General features: G+C 39.0%; 1 protein-coding gene across 1 annotated transcript in view; it reads right to left on the reverse strand.

Annotated features, from left to right (window-relative positions):
- Positions 1-6,949: 6,949 nt before the first annotated feature.
- The window catches only part of prkci (protein kinase C, iota), a 30,110-nt gene continuing 10,000 nt past the window's right edge, over positions 6,950-27,059 (reverse strand). Inside the window, exons 3-18 of the mRNA XM_008275788.1 lie at positions 24,906-24,995; positions 23,008-23,058; positions 21,928-22,013; positions 21,468-21,605; positions 21,274-21,328; positions 20,081-20,136; positions 18,951-19,127; positions 17,613-17,710; positions 15,679-15,765; positions 15,420-15,555; positions 15,199-15,286; positions 12,964-13,089; positions 12,449-12,528; positions 12,059-12,148; positions 8,820-8,935; positions 6,950-8,729 (exon numbers count right to left, since the gene is read on the reverse strand). Coding sequence (XP_008274010.1) covers positions 8,642-8,729; positions 8,820-8,935; positions 12,059-12,148; positions 12,449-12,528; positions 12,964-13,089; positions 15,199-15,286; positions 15,420-15,555; positions 15,679-15,765; positions 17,613-17,710; positions 18,951-19,127; positions 20,081-20,136; positions 21,274-21,328; positions 21,468-21,605; positions 21,928-22,013; positions 23,008-23,058; positions 24,906-24,995 — 1,562 coding nt within the window. The 3' untranslated portion in view covers positions 6,950-8,641. The remainder of the gene's footprint in view (positions 8,730-8,819; positions 8,936-12,058; positions 12,149-12,448; positions 12,529-12,963; positions 13,090-15,198; positions 15,287-15,419; positions 15,556-15,678; positions 15,766-17,612; positions 17,711-18,950; positions 19,128-20,080; positions 20,137-21,273; positions 21,329-21,467; positions 21,606-21,927; positions 22,014-23,007; positions 23,059-24,905; positions 24,996-27,059) is intronic.

The following is a 27,059-nucleotide window of genomic DNA, read 5'->3' on the forward strand; positions in this document are numbered from 1 at the left end:
ACAACAGCAGGCAGGCTAGGGGAAGCCAAAGCTGCGGATCGGGGACTTTTAGAGGTCGTTACTGGGCCCAGCGGTGGGTCTGCACTGTAGCAACTCCTGAATCCACCTTCAGTCAGAACAAAGTCAGCTTATTGAGGACATTAGTTTGTCCTTGTCGGTATTATTTTCCCCATAAAAACAGTCCTTGGAAATCCAATCAATCAATTAATCAATCAATGAGACTTTACTCTTGTAACACTGTAATACAAACAATAATACAAAGTAGCTCAAAGGACAGTACAAACACTGAAAATAATTCATCCAAACCCCCATAAACAATTGTGTTTAATGACAGACTCGATAAAACAGCACTGGAAAATAAGTTTATGGAATTTTCCCTTTTTGTTTTACAGATTTGTTTTTCTCAAATACACAAAAAGTAAATTACAAAAAATGACTGAATTTACTAATCAAATACAAAATAACATTTTAAGCTAACTATAAATAACCATAAATTTCTCATTTCTAAAAGAAAATGTGTTATTGGTATTACTGGTCTGTAATTGAATATAGGTTTGTTTGTCAGCCATATGAGATTAGTTTCTGATCGATAGATGCTTTTTTAGACATTTTATTTTGTGCCAGGAAAAGCCAAAACTGGGGATCAGGGATTTTTAGAGGTCATAAAAGGGCCAAGAAGCTTTTTAATCCACCTTTGCTTTTAGTTCAATGAAATAATGAGGTCAGAGAAGAAAATATTTTATCCTCTAAATTTTCTGCATGATTTTCCTGTTTTAAAAAAAGAAAGAAAGAAAGAAAACAATTACAACTCCAGTAAATTGTACATTCGGCTTTGTGTGTCTGGTTATTCTTGGCTTGACTCTTGTTGTAGGTTATTTTTATTGACATGGCTTTGGTTGACACTGGCTGGCATAAACTGACATGACAGTTGCTTTATCTACGTTGTTGGCTAGCCATCAAGTTTGCAAAAAAAAAAAAAAAAGGGGGAGGATAAAGAGAGCACTGGGTAAAATGGCTTCTTTCCCAATGCTCCCATCCCCCCTCTTCATATGGACTGCCCTCTCCAGGGGTCAAGAGGTCAGTCAGGAGGTCTATTGTGCCATGGGGATGATGGGAGTTAATAAAATCTGAGTATGAGGCATATAGAAATGACATGTTTTGAGTTATATAGCATGTATTTTTACTTACGGGGGGTGATTTCTATTAGTAACTTTTTTTTTTACTCGAGTCTGGCTACAGAGGATCATTTATAACTCCCGGTCTTTGCGTAAATCCTAATCTGTGAAGGTTATCATCCTCTGTCGACATATGCTGGCGTTTTCTCAGCTGGAGTGCACCCTGGCTGCCTGGCTGACCCACAATCTGATGTCACACGTCTGTGAGAGCACAGAGGCTTGATAAAGCTTTGATAAACAACACAGTCGGCCGTTTCACCACAGCCTCTCTCTGGCTCACTCTCTGACAGCAAGGTCAGCAGTTGTATTATGAGAGCAGATGTGCGTACACCCTGTCCAGCCCCAGAGAACAACAAGAGGGACATTGATTTTCCTGTAATAACATCACTCTGTGTATTGCGGGGAGTAAATTAATCTCATATGTGCAATAATGCGACCAGCACTGATTGTTCATTAGGGGTACAAAGCAAAAAGCTGAAGCTGGAGGAGGACCATGGTGGGGGAGTTGGGATTTGCAGACAGACTGTAGCAGACGAGCACATTGATAAGCCTCTCCATTAGACAAGAGTCTGTCTAACAGTTATTGGACTTAGTACTAAGTGGGCCCTGGGGGCAGACACCTCGCAGTTGCTTTCATACATCCTGTCTGGAATCAATGGGAGATATTGAAATATGTCCTAAGTTGTTCAGTGCGATGTGTGTGTAATTTGGGGGTAATGATGCTTACTGAAATGGTGGTCTGAGGCCTCACACCTTCACTGCAGAGTCAGAGGTGTCAGACAGTTTGGGCTGAACACTGTGATGTATGTCAGCAGGTTGCATCACTTCTCATGTTTCAGCCACGTTAAAAGCATGCGTCGTACTCGTAATACTGTAATATGAAGTCTTGCACCTCTATGGAAACAGCACAACCATGGCTGGAAGCAGAAAGAACTCAAATATGTCTTCCGTGTAGTACGACACAGCTATAATGCCAGGGATCATGATGAAATACATCAATAAATAAAATCAAAAGTAGCATTTCTTTTTATATTTATTTTACAACAATTGAAAAAAACTGGAATCCACCTGTACAGAATTTTTCCAAGAGAGTGTGTGCTAGTATCCTGGTGGTTATTGAGCCTAACCCAGGATACTGTGACACCTTATCCTGATTTCTACACAAGCTTTGTTGGTTATGAGACAAAGACAAACTGTAACACGTGATCAGAAACTAGGTAGGCAGGAATATGAACATCCCAAATGATATTTAAAACCAGAATACCAGTACACATGTAAACACACTCACTAGGTAGCTCAAAGATATCTGATAGCCTATGAGAGCGTCAAAGCAGCACTAGTCCAACAATTCCTCTCCTTAATTACAATTATAATTCCAATTGCTCAACACAGAGCATCCAATATCGTTCTCATACCAGTGCTCTCTTTCCTCCAAATTTATCATGTGCATGCTTCCCTGTGTGGAAGTCACTGAAACAATGTCTATGTAGGGTAACATGAGATAGCTGTACTGCTGAGTCAGCTGTGGCTGAACGAAGAAACATTGAATTTTACTGTATGAAGCATTAATGTGGATCGGTCACCTGATATCTTCGTATAAGGTCTGCATCCCAAGACGTAACATGCTTTTACTGTCTTAGCCTCAGCTCTGTGAAGCAAGCTCCCCCTTATAGTTAATCAGTGCCTGAGTTTAAAAAAAATGTGAAAGCTCACCTGCACAAATTGGCATTAATGTTATATTTTACAACTTCTTTTCTAATGTCTTAATGCCTTTGCTCAGTCTTTGTCATTTTTTTCTGTTTTATTGTTGCAATTTTTTAAGGCCACTTAAAATTCATTGTGTTCAGAGGTGTCATAGACATATAGTTAATTAATATTATTATTACCCATGCACCGTCACTACCTTGAGAGTTTTCACCAGTGTCTCTGTAAGTGTCAGTGTTTGTGCTTTAAGTACCATGAATTCAGTCACAGTCAGGGTCATTGGCCCTGGTGCATAATATTGTCTTTTTAAAAGCTATAAAGTAGCTATTATACAGATTTAAAAGAGAGAAAGTCTTGTGTTGGAATTTAGATCTCAGACATGGTATCCAGAGATGCTGGTTTCTGTATACTGCCATTAAAATGATGAAGGTGACCAATAGCTCTTCTGGTGTACATGCAATGTGTGATTTATGTATTAAACTCCCTCTTCAGTCATTGCCTAAACCCCTGAAATGCATCAGACTCCTTATGTTTGTAGCCTCTGTAACCCTGGAAGTCTAAATGTATGTTTCTGAGGCTGTCATCTGTCCTCTGCAGAAGTGGAAATGCTTAGCAATGACTGCTTATTTCGCTCACAATGTGTCTTCCAGCATTTAAGAAACCCCACATTGGAACTGTTTACAAAGTTAAAAGAAAAATTAGATTTTCACCAAGAGGGGGTCTTCAAGAAAGACTGAAAATGGTGTTGCATTAAAAATAGCAACACATAGCAGTCATACAAATTGCACTGGGAAAGAGGAGATGAAGCAGACAGAGATGTGACAGACTTGTACGTCATATGGGGGATTCCCAAATGACACAACTTGTCATGCAGTCTTACATCATCCACATTTGTAAGTGTGATTGCACTACAGTCAAGGGGCTTGTTGTTGACATTTATACGTTGAATATTTAATGGTACATATGTTTTTTGTTTTTTGACGCCCATTTTAAGAGCTTGCTCCTTTCACGCTCAATCAAGTCTCCTATGACTCTAAGAGCTCCTTCATTGCTCTACATGTAAGTCACCTATGCACAGTGCAGAGGTGTTCCTGTAGCCGTGGTCATGGAGAATCATCTGAAGTATCTACTAATGAAACTAATGCTTTGCTTACACGATTACTCAAGATGCCTCCATCACTGACACATCGATCTTTAGCTACTTTACGGGGGGGGTGGAACAAGCATGTTTAACTACAGAGGTTGGTAATCACTGAGTAACTCTCAGCACTACAGTCAAGAGCAACACTAAATACAGTATGATAGTGTGTAGACGTGCCGAGTAGAGCACTAGATGCACCTTAAATTGCAGTGTGTGTGTTTTACTAAAGGACTGCATTTAGCTCCAAGTATGATTCTTGTGCTGTTGCTTAATTAATCCCTTCAGGGACGATATAAAACACCCAACAAGATAAGTGCAATTAGAACGGGATGTTTTTTTTCAGATCCTCCTCCATTTTACATCATTAATTATACAAGGTTAGTCTTCCCTGTGTCTTCCACAGGGTGATATGGAGGCACAGTGCCTGGGGAGGAGTTTCCCCGTTCTCCACCAGAGAGGGCACAGGAACAATGTCAAACATACCATCATGGGAATACACAATTATGCAAAGACATTTATCCTCGTCCTGCCTGCGCTGGTGTCGTATTGGTCTCATGCAGTCTTACATGGGGAGTAATTTTCCACAAAACCTGCTTTAGTTGAGACAATATACAATGGTTTAGTGGAGCAGGACGTAAGATAAGCCTCACACAATGGGTTTCTCGTCACCATTGTGTGAGTTATTGCAGTACACAAATCAATCCATTTTATTATTTTTGACACATCATCATTTCCGTGACCCCTTTTTTTCACCTTTTGACACTCAGCACTGTGTGAGGGCAGAGGGGAGTGCTACAGTGTCAGAGACCCTTTCACCTCTGGGGATGTCAAGGGCCTTCTACAAGCCAGGCTGGAGTTATGTGACGAGTGGAGACACAGGCAGCTGGAGCAAGCGTACTGCCTCAAGTCTAATTCCTGTCTCTCTAGTTACCCATGTTGATGAGAGCTCAGGTCTGTGCCCAGCACAGTAAAACTGTGGTAGGAGACAGACATGTGCAGCATTAATCCACTGTTTAGTAGGACAAACAACCTGTAAAACAGGTCTCCAAAGAATGAATTGTACTGACATCGGTGACCTCTGACCTTTCGTCTAGCGCTGTGAGAGAGTTGATGGTCAGGTTAAAATATATATTGTCCAACACTGACATGCCACCAATCTCAGCTGTTAGGTGGCAAGTGTAGGCATGCTAACACAATAAACTAAGATAGCAACCGTTGTAAAATGGTATACATTGGCAAAGTACAGCTACACACAGCCACGAGTGTGGCGATAGACCAGCAAAAAGTGCCTTGTGGGCCCAATCTGGCCCTCCAGCAAAACATCCACTGAATACAAATATAAAGAGATGGTCTTTACTGATTTATAGAAAAAATAAAATCTCATTTCTTGTGTAATGGTCAAAAAAGTGTTAGCGTTAGCCAGCTGTGCACAAGTTTTTGAGCTCTTCAACTAGTGACAAATTCTCAGTCATTGAGGTGATCCACAGCCTGGTCAGGTGTGGCTTTAAGGGACAATGATCAGATAATGACCAGTACACAGACACTCCTTTGACCAGTGAATAAAAGCCACCATAAAATACAGCTGTATTTAAATGACGCAATGCATCAGATGACGAGAACAGATGACAAGAGAAAGACGAGAACAGGCTGTTGGCCTGTTGGATTCTGAATGTCATTGAGGGTTGTAGCCAGACACCTGACGGTCCACATCTCCACCATTTGTTGTAGAAGAAATCCGTTCATACAGCTCGGGAAGGACGTGTCCAACAACGTGATCTGCCCCCCAGGATGTCCGCCAACTTCACCAAACCCTTACGGAAGAGTGAGAAAATATTCCACAAGCAGCATCAACAAATTCACGGACTCCGAATCTCAGATGTCTGACTAATTACCGACTCATCATTTGTGGTCTATGACCCCACTTTTAATATGCCCATTATCATTTCCAATATGGCCATACTTTGTTTTATGTCATCGGTTCTGTTGTGGAGATTCAGTGTGTTGGAAAAACAAATCCTTATTGCCCATGTGGAAAACGTTTGTCTATATGACCTTTTTAAAAAAAATAATTTTTTATAAATAAGTTTTCAAACAAGTTGCTGTAATTCTTGTCAAGGGAAAAATAAGATCTGCCCTTCTATACGCAAATAAAACAGCCAGACCAAAAGTCTTTTTCCATCCTAAAATAAATAAAATACTCGGAAGCAATTAAAAACGCACTGGCCCCTGACTGACCTAAGCTGAACTACTGAACCACTGATGAACCACAGCAGTATCCCCTTAAACAGACTATTGCTAGAACATAAACTAACTCTGCAAAAGACAGTCACATTTTGATTTCAAAAAGAAAATGCATTGATGATGGTCTCTGCTCTGAAGGGCCCACTTTATTTTAGGAAATCCAGTTTGGTTGAATTCACACACTTTAACAGAAGAGTTATTGTAGCATCATTCTGTAATGAAAGAATCACTTCTCTCAAATTTTACGGTAAGACAAAACTGACTTTATTAAGCTATAAATCATTCACCTCCAAGATTATGAAAGCGTGATTAAATGGGTACTCCAGCGCTTTCAAAACCAGGATGATGGTGGGAGACCTGTAAGAGACAGACTTTATAAATCTTAGCAGCAGAGCCAACGATAGCTCAGTTTAGTCTGCAGTATGTAAGTGTTCAGAAACACTAGATCCACGCAGATCCCGGAAAGCCATATCTTTAATCAGATCATTTCTGTCCGTTCCTTGCTCTCTTCATTCAAACTTCATGCACAGTTTGAGATGTCACTTTTTAACTAAACATTTAAAGCCCCACCCTGAAATCAAGATGACAAAATTATGACAGGACAGAAGTTATTTTTGAAAAATCTCCTTCAAAATCAGCAGGGTTCCCTTTTAAATGAATGACAGACCCACACCAACACAAACACATATTACCACAAGAAGAGAAATAAAATGTTTATTTTACTGTCTGCATTTTTTTTCTTTGAACACTAATAAAGTCCACCAGAGTCCTGTGGATGGTAAACATCCCCAAAACACAACAAATACAACAAATAGTGTTTCCATTGGGATCACCCAGTAACATTTTGGAATCAATGTAGTGACAAAAAAAAAAAATCTAAATTAAATCTGATTATTCACAAAAAAAAAAAAAAAAAATTACAATAAAGCAAAAGTGTAACAGATGAATGTGTTCCTCTGGTCACCATGTGAGCCCAAAAACATGTTCCGAAGAGAAGAGATGCTTCGACTGGAGGAGAATCTGGAGGTTCATGCACCATCACTTAGTGTCGTTCCAGTCAGGGAGCAGAGAGTGAATCATCACGGCTTTTATATGCTTTAAAGCAGTTTCATAAAATACCTCATTCAAAAAATGAACTGCAGGCTAGATGTGGCTAAAATGGAGCAGAGCAGACAGAGTGCAGTTTTAAAGCCCCATTTTCAGGACCAACACTGCACTGTGTTGTGGGGTTTGGGCTTCAAACCAAGCTCTCATTTCAACAATCATTTGACATTTTGATTTACAATGAACACATGGAATGGAGAAAATACAAAAAAGATAACAGAAAGGCATAGTATTAAAAATGAGCAAAAAAAAAAATCGGAATATATAAATTCTATGACTGAGGACAGTACATCTTCCTTTATATACTGTACCCCCTAATACGTACCAGCAAGACATTTTCAGAAAAATGTTTGGTTTTTTTTGGTCCTGTGTGAATTACATGGATGGTCTGCACAGAAAAATCAAACTTGTGCTCCAGCGTTCAGGAATTATGTGCTATTCTTCCAGCCCCTTTCCCACCACAGCTCTTTCATTCACAGTTTGGGAGCATTACCTCAGTATTAGTGTTATAGTGCGGTTTAAGTTCCTTCATTCTGGGAGAAGGGACCTGAAGCAGACTCTTATTTTCCAGAAGTTGGGCATTCCTCTGGTTGTGTTACTCAGGCTGGACAATTAACACTTTATGACTGGTATGCTGTTAAATAAAACATGAGAAAAATATATAGATTTTTTATCTTTTTCTTTTTTTAAAAGGCTAGTGTTATGATTCTTCTTTTTTCTACAGAAGGGGTTTCGCAACAAAGCTAATTTCAAAATGACAATTAGGATGTCAGTTTTGTCCAACTGTGGCTTGAAGCTAAAAAGGCCTTGTCTAACATTTATCCTCAATAGTAGTTTTGTATATATACAAATAAAATATGCATCGAAAACACCCACCAGGTGGAAGAAAAGGATGCTCAGTCTGTCAGGGGCGGTGCCTCGTCTCTCCTGCCCCCCTGTACAGCAACCTTAGAAGAACTTTGTAGCCACATTGGCTAGTGATAAAGAGGCCCCCGATGAGAGAATTGATATCAGTGCAGATTTACATGATATAAAAATAATTAAGAAAGAAGGTAGGCTTAAGGGCAAGTGGTTATAAATGGCAGAGTGTGAGACTGGTTTTGGCAAATAAGCGTTCTACTGTGCATGTGCGGCCCTCAAACAGAAGGTTGATGTCGTCAGGTTGTCTCGTAACCATGCAGCTTTAAGACACTGAGACGCCACGTAAACACGTGCATGAGTGTGTGTTTGTTTGTGTGTATGTGGGTGGTGTGCATAAGCACAGATGTCACGGCCCTCACACACACTCCTCAGCCGACATCAGCAAAGGGTTGATGTACTCGAAGCCTTCAAACTCGGACTGGTCAATCTTTTTGACCACATCGCTAAAATGAAGAAATGGATAAAAAAAAATACTTGTGTCAATTTACTGAACATCACACGTGAAAATGACTGCAAACAAAGCGGGAACTCACTCATCATCAGGCGTGAGCTGGATGGGCTCATTGGTGAACTGGGCATCAAAGTTGTCCAATCCAAATTCCCCTGAGATGTTGGGTTTGAATGGAGGGACCACCTGCTTCTGCTCCAACTGAAATAACAGCAGAGGAGCCATGAACACGTCAACATTACCATCAATATTTGACCTGAAAAGTAGTAATCTGTTGCTACTACTCTTTAAATAATCAATTAGTTGATCAAAAAAGAATTGTTCTGTAAGTGTTTTGACCATTTTGCCGAAAGAAAAACCCCAAAACAAACACATATTTACAATATTTTCCGTGACAAGCTTCTAAAAAGTGGGGATCTATATTGTGGTCAATTAAACATTTTGGGATTTTGGAGTGTCGATTGAGCAAAGCAAACAATATGATGACATCACTTTTAGTGTTACCACTAACGAGTATTTTTTATTCAAATCAACTATTTCACTGATTAATTGGCTAATCTAAACATTTGTTAAATTTGTTAGAATGTACTGAAATATAAATAAATAATACGTTGGTTAAAGTTCGTCAGCATCAATGTCATTGACTATGTTAACTAATCACAGCAGCCCTAATCACTTTGCACTCTCATAAAGCATCACTTTATATTTTACAGACAAAATGACTGAGAAAATAATCAGCAGATAACAAAAATGATTAAAAGTTGCAGCCCTAGAGCAAAAGACACACTGTGGACTTATTATTTATTTAAAATTCATTAAAATCAATAGTTTGGTCAGGGGACTGACACCAGCTCCTTTAAAAGTGATTAAACCCTGATGAACACCTGTGCTTTGCCTCTGCATGCAGTAGACTGATGACGGTGTACAGGTGACTCATCAAGCCACCTCAGTATCCTAAACAACCATACTTTTTTGGAAGCCAACAACTGCTCCCCCTGCAGGCCAAAGGGCACATCACAGGGCAACCTTTCAGGATAATGTTAGGAGCAGGGGGGTGGGAGAGGTGTAAGCTGATCTGTCCAGACACTCTGACCGACTGCTGGGTCTCTGCTCCAGACCAAACAGGGAAAAAGAGGTCATGGTGATCCCTGGCGAGCCGCCCTGTCTGTCTGTCTGTCTGTCTGTCTGTCTGTCTGTCTATCTGTCTGTCTGTCTGTCGTGTCATCCACCGGCACATGTCTGTTTGGACATGAAACGTGCCTGCTCCTTCACACGTTGACACAGTTTCAGAAGGACAGTCCCTTGTCTCTAAAGGCATTCCCCTAAATCCTGATATAAAGCAGTTTTAACTAAAGAAAGATCAGGGATTTGTTACCATGTTGTTTTCTGCACAAACTCTTCTAAATACCACAAGCAAAATAATAGAGCAGAATAATTTATTTATATTATCTACAATTTATATATATATATATATTTTTTTTTTTTTGCTACATTAGCAACATACCATATGGTGCTCAATTAAATCCTGTATAGTAAAATACCATATATTCTTAATACTCCACATCTGGGCACATTTGACCTGCTGTATAATCAATTGTTTATTTATTTTTACACAGATAAAATTAGGGCTAAAACAATTACATGACAACGGAGCAAGTCTATCAAAAGAAGATTACATGTTGATGATGTCAATGACTTTGATTATTTCTCAAACTGCCACTTTGAAAGCAAGAATCTACAGGTACTCGCGTGTCAAATGTGGGGAAATGCAGCTTTTTTCATATCACTGTAAATTAAATTTGGGGTTTGGGGCTGTTGATGTGATAATCCTGTACTCTCGTAACTTTTGGTGCCCATTTTTACACTTTTTTTTTTTTACATTTTATAGTCCAAGCAATTCACTGAATAACAAACTAACACCACTGCCTTGCAGCTCTGTGCATCCACCAACCACTCAAGTTTCAGTTCACATCCATGCCTGTTCAGACTTGACCTTTTGGATATAAATGTCACCACTTCATCATTTTGTCCTCCTAGACATTTGTGTGAAATTTTGTCATGGTTAGCATATGAATTATTGAGTTATGGTTAAGAAACAGTGTTTTATGAGGTCACACTGACCCTGACCTTTGACTACCATTATCTAATCAGTTCAACCTTTGGTCTAAGTTAACATTTGTGTCAAATTAGAAGAAATTTCCTCAAGGCTGATAATTGGCCATATGCACAGACAACCCAAAAAAGGCCACAATCCACAGCTCTCACTGCTGTAGAGGCTTTAAAAAAGTCACATATTAAGCAGTAGTTAAAATACATGTTAATTTCCACTCTACATTAAACGATATCTACATCAGCCCATGAGCTGCTTGACTCCACTCACATTACTTTGATTCAATCATTCTGGCTATTGTAAAACAGGAATCTCATTCACTCCGAAATGGTAACTTACTCATTGCTGAAACTGAAAACAGGATCATTCAAAATTAACTGAGTATTTTTAGCCCTGGTTTAAGTTTCACTGGTATTCTCACAAGTGATTCTGAGATGACTAATGAGTAACGGTAAATAAAGGCTCAGATGTTAATTCCCTGCTCCAAATTCAAGATTACATGCGCATACGGTTTTCAAGCATACATAACATACATTGATTACAGCCACAGATACCAGTCAAGTGGTTTTCAGTGTCAGTGACTGAGATGACAAGCCACAGTTTCAAAAAAGGCAAAACCAGCCTCTGTGATTACTGGAACCTGAGTGAAGCTTGTTCTACACAGACGTTAGAATAAAACAATTCCAAAACAGACAATTTAAAATTAAGATGTATTCTTGGCCTCCTTATACACACGAACCATTGATCAACAATCCAGACATCCAGAGCTCAACATTTCACATCTTTATGATCTGTCTACTCTCATTTCCCCTCCATCTTTAGATTGCCGTCCCAGTCCCCATGCGTTTGTCATCTTATCTGTTGTTGTCACTCTTGTTTGTTTCTAACTGCCTGCTTTCCACAAGGATACGAGTCTCATCCGAAAGCCAATAACCCTCAGCTTTAACAGAGTGTCTACGACTGCAGTGCAGCAGAGACAGGGTGACCCTGTGCACTTAGATTTGACCTTCTGCTGTATAGTGGTACCTCTGTTTTTCGGCCTCTCTCCATGATCAATACATGGATTTATTTTGAATTATCTGGCAACTGACATGCACCAGTACTGATCTTGTTCATTTGACATTATGATGATAACCATGACTAGGTGATGAAAAAAAAGAAGAAGGTGAAGAAAGACACAGAAACACTGAGTAGAAAAAAAGTGAATCACTCACAAGGTCCCAGTCAACATTGCGGAAGAACGGATGGCCCATGATGTCAGCAAAGCCCGTCTGAGGGTGGCAGCCGAGACGCTCCTTGGGATCCTGTGAAAGATGATGGCAAAAGAGAGAGTTACCAACTTAAATAACCAACAACAGAGGTGGAGAAGGTCAGAGAATTTGCGAGGAAGGTGGAAAAGAAGACTGGAATTTGGGTGGAGGGAAAAGTTATTAAAAAAAATGGACAGGTCAAAAGGTGATAGAGCCACGATGAGACACAGTGACCGACGGGTGGCAGAAAAACCATGAGAGGCCGCAGTTGACCCTAACTGAGGCCATAATCATGTAATTCACAGGGGCGTGCAGTGTTTGAGATTGATACAGGCCTGTCTGACCCCTTCTTACCTTGTTGAGGAATCCCTTGAGAACGCTGGCAGCTTTGACTGACAACGAGCGGGGGATTCTGATCTGTTTTTCCAATATTACTGCAGGAGGTGAGAGGAATAGGGGGGAGGGGGTGCACAAGAAGAGGAGAGGTTGAGACAAACGGTCCCCTGAGGATAAAACGCCAGACGATGGTACTGACACTGCTGCTGTTACGTGTTCAGTCCTTTCCCTTATACTCATGTTCAACATACACACAGCAGCCCTTCAATGAAGGGTCAGTGGCTTTACATGAAGTGTATTGAAATATGACTTTCTAAATCCAACACTTTCTTGGCAATTTCAAGAAAACAAACACATTTTGTAACCACATCAATGATGAATGAAAAAACACACGTTTTCACACATTTCCCTGCAACAGATGGCACATGCCTGGTGCTCAGAGAAGCCATTAGAAAGGTGTCAATATAAAGGTGTTGCATGGTTCCACACAGTACGTTTTCTTCCAGCTATAAACCTCAGCAATGTCGCGTTACCTTGGAAGAGGTAGTCTTCTGTGTTCTGGTCAGGATTGTCCGAGCTGCCGACGATGTCGAAAGGCGACCGGCCCGCCATCATCTCAAACATCAGCACGCCCAGTGCCCACCAGTCCACACTGAACCCTGAGATGCACATAATTTATGTTACACATCAATTTTCTAACAAACACAGACAGACCAAGCATGTTTTAAAACAGCAGCCAAAAATGAACGACAGGTGTGTGTTTACTGGCATTTAAAGAAAGCAGTACACCTACTTTCTTAGCAATCCTTTTGCATGTTTAAGGACAATTCTCAGTTAAATTACCGTTTACAACTGCACAAAGCAGACCAGTGTTTTTGGGTTGCTATAGCAACAGCCTCCTCCTTAAAAGCATTATACTGAAACTGTTCCATATAATCACACCTTTAGTAACAATCACGCACTTCACAGTACCGGCACCAATTTGTCTGAGCCAGCAGTTAGGGCTTACACATGGTGATATGGTGAAGCATTATTTCACTAGGCATTGGCTGCCATTGTAATTGTGCAGTAACATTTACAGAAAGTATACTCATTTTTGTTCCACGTCACACTGCAAATCAAAATAGTACATAGTGATGGAGTTCAGCAGCATTCTATTTTTACGAGGTTCACCTTTAAACATCTGCAGGTAATGTAAGGCTAAAATTACTACATCTTAAAGGTGTGTAGGGCCTTTTGAGAGGACGGAAATACAACAGCTTGTATTGGCAGCTAAATTTAGATTTTCATCGTAAGCTGAAGTAAGGAGCATAATATGAGATTTTAAAAAATAATAATAATAATTAAAAACTTAGGCAAGACAAGAGCACCTTTAGTGCTGGAAGTTAAGGAATCCAGATTTGTCTTGAAAAGGGAACAAGGCACCAAATTGAACTATCTATAGAGAACCAAATCAGACCCTCTAGGGTCTGGTAAATTTTCAAGAACCTCAATCAAAATCTCAGTGACAAACATGTGTACCTAGCTTTATATGTTACTAAATACATCAGTTTTGTAAAATTATTTAATATTGTAAATTCATATTTTATGTTTAAGTTTTTAACTGACTTTAACCACCATTTCTCATATGCCCTCGACATTTTTGTCCTAAAAGTCACAACTCAACAAAGGAGAGAGTTTCAGGTGGGAAAAGTTGTTAGAAGGCAAAGATTAAAATTAGTTTAAAAAGGCAAAGGAAGAAAGGGCAAAATTACAGATTATGCTGAGTTACTAAAGATAGCAGAACTGCCTGTGCAGGCAGGCCCAGTGCAAACCTTATGCCTAATTATCAGAGCTCACTCAACATGAATATTGTCCATGCCTATCCTGTTATTTTGATGAAGACACAATGTATTGTTCAGCTCTATTGTTGCAGTTTTGTTTAAAACTTTTCTACTGCAACCATTGTGCTAAGTATGAATAGCATAGGTGTGCAATCCTGTGATAGCTGAGTAAGCAGCTAAATGGAATCCAGCTATCATTAATTTGACTATTTTTACCATCTGTACGTTTCTTTATATGACCTGATAAACTGCCTACTGAAAAAAAAATATATATATTTTTTATGTTGCTTTGCTCATTAAAAAAAATGGTATTTAAAAACAATAACAGGATTCTTTTAACAGGGTCACTATGCTACCTCTTTTGGTAAGCAGGGAGCCCTTTCTGTTTTCTATTTTTATGATGTTATGTGTATAGATACGTGTACATGCAGCAGTGAGGATGTAGAAACTGACATTTGACTCAGTACTTGAAAGTACATCGAACCTTTGCTATAAATATCTGTAACACATTCAATTTTGAGTCATACATCTAGACAACCTTCACCACATCATTTTTCCAACCAATATACTCTGTACTCTACATAATGAGTCTAGGTGGAGGAGCACATTGTCAGACAATGTCACAAGTGTCTCCATGTATATTTTAAGTATTTACTCATGTTTAGATTTATTTTACAGATTTTGCTAGTTTGCTAGCTATTTTTAGCACATACTTCTTATTTTCCATTACTTTTTTGCTCTAGTCTCACTATATCCACAGAGATGTTTACAAGTTGTATCTTTTTAGTTGCTGGGGCTAGACTGTTCACATAGTGCAGATTATTCAGGTTCTGCACCACTGCAACATCCATAATCAGAACTGAGAGCGGCATCTCAGGTAGTCCTCCATAATGCCTCATCATCAGATAGCATTTCTGGTAAGTGCCTCTGTGTTGTAATTCTCACCGTAATCCTCTCCTCTGAGTATTTCGGGGGCGATGTAATTGGGGGTACCACAGAAAGTGCTTGTTGTATCGCCTGGTCTTAAGCCCTCCTGCAAAAACAAAGAGATCGTCAGCTGTGAGATTATCTCAGGGGGCTGTAATCAAACACTTCTGCAGCTTTGCAGGTGCTTTTATCCAAAGTGCATTGTATCATTAGAACAAGCATTAATTTGTAAACCACACCTTGCACATGCCATAGTCTGTGAGTTTGATGTGTCCCTCAGAATCCAGCAGCACATTGTCCAGTTTCAGGTCTCTGTAGATGATTCCTCGCTCATGGAGGTAGTTTAGCGCCAGACTGATCTCTGCTGAGTAGAATCTGAAAGAGAGAGATGGAACAACACAATCCTTCATCAAAATAAGCCGTGGCTACATTAGGACATGAAAAGACATCTGTTTTCTTTCTTTTAATTACACATGAGACAAACAGTCTGACTTTTACCTGGCATGTTCTTCAGGAAGTTTCCTTTGTCTCTGCATGTGGAACATGAGATCTCCACCATTCACATATTCGATAACAAAGAAGAGTCTGTGGAAAGACGTAAGCATTTTATGGAGTTCTCTTTTTTTTTTTTCCTTGAACACAATTAGTTATTTTTTTAATCATCTCTAAGATTCTATCAGGGTTGCTGGGTGCACAAACCATGATACAACAAAGACCTAGCATCTGAGTTTCTATGAAGTAGCAATGTCTTTTTTTTCTTTTACTAATTTAGTTTATCATTTTTAACAATTATAAAAAACATACATGTGCACACTTGTCAGACATAATACAACTTCTTGGACAGAAAAATTGTACGAAAACTAAAATTGAAAGTGTACTAAGTAAGAAGGAATTTTCTGAATTTTAGAGACTCCTGAGCAGCATATCTAATTTTAAACTTCCTGGTTCCCTTTATATTGTTTGGTTGGTGATGTGGCATGCTCCCATGCACCAATCAGGACTTAAGAATAAGAATAACATAAGCCTTTATTGATCCCTTTACAGAGAAATTTCATTTACAGTTATATCCCGTCCAAGAAACATAAAGACAATGACCAAAAACAGGGGGAGGCAGGAGCTGTCGGGTCCGTCAGCCTAACGGGCGCCCCTTATCATTAGAGGAAAAAGGAAAAACAAGAGGGAAAAATGAGGGGGCAAAAAAAGGATGAGAATGGAAGACACACAAGAGATTGCTTACTTCAATAAAAAAAAGTTTAAACAAGTAATATTTTGTTCTTAACTTTAACATCGCTTCTTTCTTTTTTTTTTTGAACCTTTGATGTTTTCAGGGGCTTTCACCACAATAGGGATTTCCCCATACCCTAAGCTGTCACCGCAATCGTTTACTGAACTGATAGTGTTTTGTTTACCTGAATGTAAGCATAGCTTAATCAGAGGAACGGTAGCAGAGGAAACAGCGTTATGTGTCTGTAAAGGGTATGACTTTTCATGACAGAATGGTTTCTGTAAAGAGTCATTTCCGAACAGATTTTGTTACATTTTCAGTAGTACTTAACCAATTTCGCAATTGCACTCCTGTAACACTGTCGGACAATTAGTCTGTCTGACCGGATATAGGCTGCAGGTATAAGTCTGTTATTGGCCGTGCTTCATCCTCTCCTTCTGCTAGCTGCTTGTTACTGTTTTCAAAACCCACTTGGCTATGGCGGAACAATATCCGCATTCTGCAAGCAATCTAACATATTACAAATTTTGAGTTTTACTGAGGGTTTGATTCGTGCAGTTTTTTGATGGATTATCCATTGTAAATGACAGTGCTCGACTTCCTGTGTGCAAATGTTCCACCAAAACAATTCCACCTGTAACTATTCTGAGAGAACACGGAAGTCACATCTTTTGCTACCTCCGCCCAAGACTATTGTAATTGGTTTAAAGAAATCCAAACAAACCACAGAGTTTTTGCCCTACAGCAGAGTGACATCAAGGTGCAGCCAAACCATTATGTTCTACAAAATAGGTTGGCTAGGCGAACCACAGATAGTCTTTTTTATTCTACACATTATTCTTAATTGTCAAAACCTGGTGCCTTCATTGCATACAATGCAACTCGACTCCTAGTAGCAGCTAATGAAGCCTCAAGTGTTAAGCCTTAAACATAGATAAAGAGTAAAGAGCAGGCTACAGAGGTATGCTAAGCTAAACATTTTAATTCCAACCCTCTTCCTTTCCTCAAGTGATGCCACTTGAGGTCATTTATCAGACTTGGCAGTGCCGCCTATGGAGCTATAAAAGTCTTTACACACATTTTTTTTCATAGACACAATAGTAGTTCCCAGGTTCTGTAAACAACCTTAGAAAGACGTCACAAGCTCTACATTTTTCAAAATACTGAGACTCCCTCTCCAACCTTAGAAAAAAAAACACGCTCTCACCTGCTTTCTGTCTGGAAACAGGAGTGGAGGCCGACCAGGAAAGGATGATTAGAGGCCTGCTCAAAGACGTGCTTCTCTGTTTGGACCCAGTCGATGTCCTGGAAGAGAAACACACAAAAGACACACCCAAATGTCAATCAGAGATCATTCTGACATAGTACCCTTGAACTTATAAAAGCTGAATAAGCACAGAGTTTCATCGACCATGCTACAAAGCTTGGGGCTCACTCATGTGTAAGGTGGGTAGTGGCAGGAGAAAAGGGCTGAGCCAGTAGAAGCAGCAGCAGGCCTATATCGATGGTTGGATGATAATATGTCTGGACACGGATGCTGCTCACGCTGACAGGACAGGGACAGCAGAACACTTCACCATTGATCGAGAGGCACTTGTCAATTTGTCAATCACTCTAAGTGCGTCTAATCAAGGCTAACTACTCCTATTGCCGCTGGCTCTGCTGCTACATGTGTTCACTAAGATCAATTTTTGATGACATGATGGTTTATCTACACCTTTTTAGAAAGACTGGTGGCTTCGAAGAGGTCTGTCAACTTAAGTCTAAGTGTTTTAGACAAGGTACACAAGATGGATGTTCAATCGCATTAGACAAATGTTCATTGTGCTATGAGTAACAGCTCCCATTGATTGTGCTAATTATATTAATTATACATGGCAGTGACAGAAGACTGATGACTTCACTATTAACTAACCTCCTTACATCTCAATAAAGGGAGGCATGCTGTTATTGTTACACTGTACCAACTTAAATGGACAGTTCTAAGATACTGTTTTGCAGATAAACGTCTTGAAACCTCTGAAGATGGCTAAATAATGGCTACAAAAATTACAAGATATAACATATAAAGTCACTTGTTTAACCACTAAAATGGACGTTCACTTGCATGAGACAAATGTGTCAAGATAATAGCAAAAGCCTTAAAGCTAAAGTAATTAGTTATTTGACGCATTACTAACAGGACTTTTTTTTTTTTTTCATTTCAGTAATTTCTATTTTTAAAAAAGCTAAACTTTATCTGGTTTAAGCTTCTACAGTGTCAGTATTTGCTGTAATTTTATATGTAATGTTAAATGAAAACTTTGGGTTTTAGATGGTCAAAACAAGACAGATGAAGGTGTCATTGATATTTCGTAGTATTCATGTACCTTTCTTTCTTTCTTTCTTTCTTTTTTTTTTAAACTAATTCTGTTATTACATTTTATTGTATTTTCTTAAAAGTGTTGATTTTCAGCTTGTACTATTTGGACTCTATAAATAAAGGTTAAATAACATTTGATAGGTAGGTCAGGCATCAGCATTATCTACGGCTATTTTGATTTACCTCATCGTCATTGACCAGCTCCTTCTTGACGACCTTCATGGCATAGATACGCTCTGTTTTCTTCAGCTGCACCAACAGCACCTTGGCGTAGCTGCCTCTGCCGATCACCCTTAACAGATCGAAATCTGCTAGGCCCAGACTGGAGGGCGATTTCCCCGTGTCTCCACTGCTACATGCCTGTGGGGTAGGGGTGGGGGTGGAGGGGCAGATAAGATAAGAAATAGGAACACAGTGATAGGAAGAGCATTAAAAACCATTCTACAAACAGTACCTATATCATCAACTCAAAGTTAACTGTCAGACATTTTGTTATGCACCTCAAGACAATTTTCCAGTAAACTACTGACACAGTGGATGATTTTGTTTCAGCAAGGGCAGTTTCCTTTGGGTGATTTTGTAAATGAGATTAAAACAGCACCAAGCACCACTTATTAAGAAGAAGTCTTACTGTAAATATCTTCATGGTCCTTGCATTAGATCAGCCTCTCGTTACAGTATAGTCCTACTTCTTTGTGAACCCAACTGCCACCTTTACCATTTCCTCACCCATCTTCCCTCCAGCAATATGTTCTGTAGTGAACCATTTTGACTACCTATCCATCTAACCTACCTTCACCTGGCAACCCCCATCCCCAGAGTCAGACATGGAGCTGTAGATAAGATCATTTGGTTGGCCCTCTTTTATCTCTGTCTATCTGTGCCCAACTTGAACCATTCTTTATCCATCTCCAGCTTTCCTGCTTCATTTAACAATCCTCCCCACCAAGCCCAAACTACATCCCAAGTCATTAATCAGCCTCTGGTGTTAAGAGCTGTGATAAAAGGTTACTTTATTAGCTCCACCAAAGGAAATCAATACCCACAGCACTGCAAGGGTGCCTACGACTGCACGCTCTCTATATCACACAGGCACAGAAGGTGAAAGAAGGATCACCCAAATGCAAGCCATTTACCAGTGGACAAAAACCTGCTTCAAATTACAGGTGATCTTATTCTTTCTGCCTCTCACACAAACAGCTGCAATTTCTGTCTCTAAATATACATGTACGCACACATACCCTTGCAGTCAACATGACAGGTTGACAGCCCGAGTCACATATCAACAACATTTGAAAAGATGTCTCTCTCACCTCTTTCTCTACTCCATCGTAAGTCAAGCTTTCTCTGGAGTCTTTATTCTGAGGTCCTGAGAGAGGGAGGGGGGGGAGGGGGGCAGGAGAAGAGAGAGTGACAGACAGAGTGACAGACAGACAGAAGGAGAGGGGGAGGTAAAGGAGGAAAAAAATAGAAGAGATGAGAGAAGAAGGGGAGAAAATAGGTGAGAGACAGTCACACGCTTTGTTCACAGCTCTGCTGTGCTAAAGTAATTTCTCTCTGCTTCATTAGAAAAGAAAATAGCCACTTTGCATTCTTTACCAAAACAACAAGGCCTGACTCTTTGTGAATACATACTAAGAAAAGCACATCTTTTCACAATATCAATGATTTAGGCCAAAATATTATTCAAGTCATGACAGGACTGCTTATAGTTCAACATTCATGCTTTTAGAATAGGCTAAAACAAATGTTAGGCTAATCCCAATGTTACTATTTTTGCAGTCCTCAACACTGCAGGTGGCCTGGGAGTATCTATAGCATAAGTTTCAGCTGCTTCTCTAACAATAGCAGCTACGATCCTAAGCTCTCTCATTCCAGTCAACCTCTCAACCACCTGACTGGATTTAACTCTGGTGCTGGAGGCAAACTCCCAAATGTAGCTGACCAGTTTGTATTTGGCCAGACTTGGCCAACAAGATCCTGCGGTCAGAGTGTTTATTCCTGAAAGACAAGTATGGTGTTGCTCCATATATTGTCTTTTAGTCAGAAAATCTCCAACTAACTAGTGTTTTCCATGCAACCAAAGTCTAATATAGCTTATCCCTCTGTGCCATGAACTTCTATTGTTGTCCAAATACTCTGAACAACAAACAAGCTGAAGAAGTTAACTACTGCAAGACTATTACAGTGTCGACATAAGCAAAATAAAGGATATTTTCAATCCTAATTTCTTTTTAGGACAGTGGTTAAAAGCTGCTGGCAATAGGTAAATTTATAACATTGTGAAAGTGGCGGTATATATTAAAAGAAAACACCAAAATTATTTAGTTTAATAAAAATGTTGTTGTTTCAGAAGTGCATAAATAAACAGAGGTCCATCCAGAACAACAGATAAAAAGTTCAGAAGACTGATTCTCTGCACTTCCAATCCATCACTTCATCTTTATATTTTATCGAAAGAAGGAAAAATGTGTTTGCTGACTTTCATTTGCACACACTGTGTTACCTGGCTGTTCAGTTGGGTCTAACTGATTCAATGATTGGCCGGGAATGGTGGGTTCCTAGACAAAAAAACATTCAGCATTAAGTATAATCAGCACAGAAACAACAACAACAAAAAAGTATTTTGCAGTGTATGTATGAGTTACAGTGATCTACTGTCATCAAACTAATGAGCATGACATGAGACACAGATCTCACCTGGATCATCGGTCTGCCACATTCCACTGTCACCAGTTTATGGCACTTCTTGTGCACCAGCAGTTTGCAGTTAATGCATTTGTAGCCTTGTCTTCCCAGACCCCAGATTCGGTCTGTACAGATGGCACAGTGGGCTCGCTGTTCAGGAGGGCAGACAGAGAAATATCATCATAAACAAACATAAACTGCATTATAGAAGAAGCTACAGTGGAAACAAATGCCTTCTGCAACATTAACACCTGCTTGTCTAGAATCAAATCGTACCAGAGTTCTGTATAAACACCATCACTCCTGCTCCATCAGCCAATACAGACTCAAATTACTTAAAAGTAGCAGATGTCCACTGTGCTTGAACTAACATAACACATAAGCGATGTTAAATATAAAAGGTACGTAGTATCAAATATATAATTTGGTCTAACAGTGCAAAATACTGTTAAAATTCAGCATCACGCCTCACCCTGTTAAAGCGTTTGGCCTGAAAGGCGTGACCGCTGGCATAGTAAAGCTTCCTCCAGCGCCGGGCTCCACGCCGATATATTGACTCTGTGAAGGGAAGAAAAAGAAGCCACTCTTACTTGTATTGATGCATTGACGTGTTTTTGTAAACTAACAATTTCAGTTTAAAACAATGTGGAGAAATTGAAAACAGCAGTATCCTGCTGGAGCACTTTCAAAATGGACTGTATTTGAATTATCACCCTCAACATTCTTTCTCCAGTTTTTACAATATTTGATATTGTATAAGTTGTACCACATCTACAATAAATGCTTAAGAATTTACCTTCAAGTATTTCTTCCAATACGTACATGAATTCAGTAAGTTTATTATTATTATTGTTATTATTATTATTATTATTATTATTATTATAGGTAAGGTCACAGTTCTGTTTTTATATGTTTTCTTTTGTATTATTGTGAAATGTAGCTACATATGGCTCAGAAACTATCACTAGTTGACTTCTAATGTTTTTTTGTCAAGGTGCGCTCAAAGATGGGACTTTCATAACAGTTTAACTTTTTTTCATATTTCAACTCAACCATAATCAAAGAACAAATTTCACTGTGCGAAAGACGATGCAGAAACTAGGTCAACTGGTAGTTTGTTCAAAAAGTATTTGATATATCAAGCTAAAATTTCACAGATATCATTTTAAATATTTATAGTTTTGATTTTAAAAAAACTAAGGAAAATCAGAGTTGGTTGAGCAGAAAGTTATCCCAAAATGTGATAGTTTGTGGTGGAATGACCCACATATTAGTCACACCTTTTTTTTTTTTTTTTTTTTTTACAACTGCACATTTTTTAATGTTTTCTCTGCAGTTATTGTCACAAGTTTAAAAAAGCTGATACACAACCACAGGCACTGAAGTTATTTCTCCAAGTCCATATCTGTGAACAATTCCTATTTTGAAATCCTCCAAAATATAGGTGTTTATTTAAGGTTGTCAAATTTTAAATGTCAATTAAATGCAGGTTTCTTAATGAACCCAGCTGTCAAAATGAGGTAAAACTAAAGATGGAAAACAATTAACTCACTGTCTTCTCCTGGACAGGGCATGCCAGGTTTCTCTGGTACACATGGGAACACTGGAAAGAAAAACAAAGACATCATTACCTCTAGAAAGCCTTCAATTTATTTTTAAAGGATGGCAAGTCTGACAGCATTCTTGTGAGGATTTTTGTGTGCTGCTAAATACATTTTACTTGTCCCTAATCACAGCAGCAGACTACCTGTAGCAAAACCTACCGCCTCGAGTAATTCGTCATGTAAAAAATGCTCATGTTGTTTTCATGACGGTGAGAGCGTATTTGTGTATGCGAATTACAGAAAGTGGGAAAAGACAATCTTACAGAAGTCAACGAGACAGACAGAGAGACAGACTGAGCTAGACTGGGGGCAGTGTGAGTCAGAGGCGAGGCGTGGGCTATTGCCAGCAAGCTTGTTAACGAGCAGACCTGGCGGCCCCCCGCAGTACCGTCACATCCTGTCTTCAACACCCCCCCCCACCTCCATTCATCCTCTGCCGTCACGCTGGCATCCACTGCACTCTTGACCCGTCACCTCTGATTTGATTAAAACTTTACATTACCACATCCCTCGTCCCTGCTACCCCCAGGTTACATGCTTATGCACACACAGCCTGTCAATCAAATGTTCCATATAACTACATATATACAACCCTCACCCCCAGCCCAGCCTCTGTGTCGGCCCTGACCTCTAGATTCACAGAGCTGCACAACTGTTTGTCAAGTAGGCTAAGCTTAGACGAGGAAGTGAACTAGCTTTAGGGCCCATAGACAGACATCAAGAGCGGAAGTAATATTGTTTTCACAGCCCACTGGAGCATTAACCATATGTTTTTATGCTTCTTTGTAGTGTGCAGTACCAAGTTGGCTGTGCTCAGAAATAAACAGATATGTAAATACACACAGAGACATGCAAAAGGAAAGGAAAGCTAAAAGAAAGCAGGCTCGCTTTTAAATAGATGGTGAACTTCATCCAAATATGTAATTTGCATTTTTGTGGTCTGACAAAATGCCAGAAAAAGAGATGAAAAATCTCATTCAATACATGCTCAGACAAGCAGTTCCAGACTTAAAGCAAACTCTGTTGAACTATCTTGATTAGGTGTCCTATACTTAAAATATGTATTTAGAGAATGAGCAGGTAACATCATTACACTTCTATGCCACTTATTAATATTTATGCCAAGTAGCCTAAGGATGCTAATTGTTCAAAAATTTATAAAAGTAGATTGCCTAAGGCTGTCCCAATATTGAGATATCTGAAGCATTTCTATTTCTTGTCAATCATATATTCTGGTTCTGTTTAGGTACTGTCGTTTACATCTGCATTCCTTCTAAACACAGGAGTATAGCAGACATACATTTTTATTTGTAACAAGCCAAAGAAAATGGTCAAATATATTACTACAGTTGATATATGCTCACAGCCTAAATAAAAATAAAAAGGCAAATCCCATTGATTTCACCATGCCTAAAGAATATATAGAATTGTCACTAAAGCAACATTAAAGGAGAGACCAAGTTCTAGTAGTTGCAGGAGGTTAATGCTAAAAATGTCAAGTTTTGTGCCTGCCAACGCTGATGATGTGTGTTGGCACATCTCATCAGTTATGATCCTGGGCCCGAGGTCTGGTATAATGTAGTTTAATGACCAGAAATGAAACATATAGGGATGTTGCCAACTTGGCATGCCATAGGGAGCCCAATGGGGAGGTGAGCGGATCAGCAGGAGAGCATAGACTCGAAGATAACTGGCTTCTCTCAGGCTTTATTTATCGCTGACCATGGAACTGGTCTGAATCAACATCTTACTGGCCGCACTACGCAAGAACATTATTTGAGTCAAATTCTAAAAGTGTATAGCATATGTTAGAAATAGGGTCAGTGTGAAAAGCAGTAGGGCTCACCATGGATAATGAGCTCTGAGTCTTTGTTTAGTTCATAGAGGCGCAGCGCTTCCTCCAATTCCAGCTGAGACGACACGGTGCAGGGGTCACCTAGCAGCAGAGGAGAGGCCAGATGTCATTCACAACATTCACAAGCACACAAGAAATCTCTGAGAAACGAAGGTGGAAACTACGAAGTTTTTACATCCTCTGCAATAAACAAAAAATATATATTTATTTGAAACTATTTCATCCTCAACATCATGCATTACTGTCAAGTCAAACATGTCATCATTTAGGTACATCTAGATACGACACTGCAGCCTGAAGACAATCTTTTCTTTTGCATGTTAGAACATCTGAACTGACAGCATATTTAGAGGAATGACAACATAATGGGAGAGCAAAGTTATTTACTTATTTGAGGAAGAAAATATATCTGTTGAAGAAATAGATCAGAAATTTTTTTTAGCTGTAGAAAAAACTATTTCATTTTTAGTTTTGGTCAGGCCTTGGTTTTAATGATTTGTGGTGCAAGTAGAGTCAGAATGATTAGCCGATTACTTGACAAAAATTAATCAGCGGCTATATTGATAATTATGTAATAGTGGTTTTTTTAATTGGCTGAGCAATAAAAGAAAGAAAGAATCTAGTTCGAAGCACTCAAATGTAAGGATTTTCTGCTTTTCTACAATAAACGTGATGATAAACTAAATACCTTTGGCTTTGTAACACCTGATAACATGAGAAAACAATCAGCAGATTAATCGATTGTGAGCAATAATTATAAGTTGTTTTTTAAAAAAATCCTGTTCTAATCAAGTTGTTTCACAATAGCTACTAATTCAAGCATTTCTATGTTCCTCAAAGCATCACATGTTTGTATTTGTGCCCATACTGAGCACATAATTATGCACCTTTCTGCATTTACCAGCTCCCTTCCTTTCTTCTTTTAATAATCAAGTGTTCTTCTTTCACATGTAAACATATTAAAACCCTGCTGCTAACCCTGAACGGGTGACCAGTTTCACATTTACATGGCATTTAGGAGGTTACTATAGAGACTGACAGTGAGCAGGTTACTTCTGAACACACAGACTGACAGGACAAGCAGTAACAAAGTAGACAATTAGGTGGTGTATATGCACTGCATTTCCAGTTCCCCGAGCAAAAGGTTGTACGAGTGTAAGGTGAATTATACAGTGGAGCACCATGACATTTAAAATGGTTTTTAAAAAAAATCAGTTTAATCATTGGAGGTGTGATAGGAAATACATAAACTTTTAAGTAGACACTGAATAAAGTGTGTGGCTGTCAGCACTAGCGTGGGAGTCAATGTAGCCATCTGTTCCTTTTAATTGTACATGGCTATTTGTACCGTGATCAATAATTAAAATGCCACTCAGACACACATCTAATTATTTCCTTATCATTACCAGGAAAAGCCAGGTGTTGGCATGACACTCCAGGAGAGGCTGTGTGAGCTGACACTCAGGACATCGATTCTATTCTTAGTGCCCTACCTAACTAATCACATTGACAAACTGCTGATAGTAGAAATAGCATGAGAACAGAAACTATGACACACAGTGTAATTAAAACAATAAAAACCACTGGAGGTTGGTGCTGAACTAGTCAATGGATTGCGACAACCATCACGTCAAAGGTAACGTGATTGTCTGGTTTTATGGTGGCCGAGACACTCAAAGCATTCATAGCAAGGCTTGCAACTAATTACTGTTTTAACTTTCAAATCATTTCTGAAATACTTTGTCAATTCATTAAATAACTGTGCGGGCTATCCAAAAATAGAAACTAAAAAAAATCCAATTAAGTTCCTGGTGCAAAAAGTGACGTCTTTAAAACAACAGCAAGCAAGAAATCTTTATATTTGAGGGGCTCAAACAAGCATTTTTGGCATATGTTCTTTTTCTGATGTGTTTAGTTGATGATCAAAATTGGAAGTTATGGATTTTCTAATAATCAACCATCAAGATCTATATACAGTACATGTAGCCAAAAATGTACAAAACTGTTGTTTTTGGCTGTTAAAAAAAAAAAAAAATTATAATAATAATATCACCGCTGACTTGACTTGATTGATGATAAATAATTTAGGTACACATAATTTCTGAAAGCCAAATGAAATTTGTTAAGTTTGCTTTTTAAATATCA

The sequence above is a fragment of the Stegastes partitus genome, unplaced genomic scaffold, assembly GCF_000690725.1.
Source record: "Stegastes partitus isolate 25-593 unplaced genomic scaffold, Stegastes_partitus-1.0.2 Scaffold59, whole genome shotgun sequence".
Taxonomy (NCBI): domain Eukaryota; kingdom Metazoa; phylum Chordata; class Actinopteri; family Pomacentridae; genus Stegastes; species Stegastes partitus.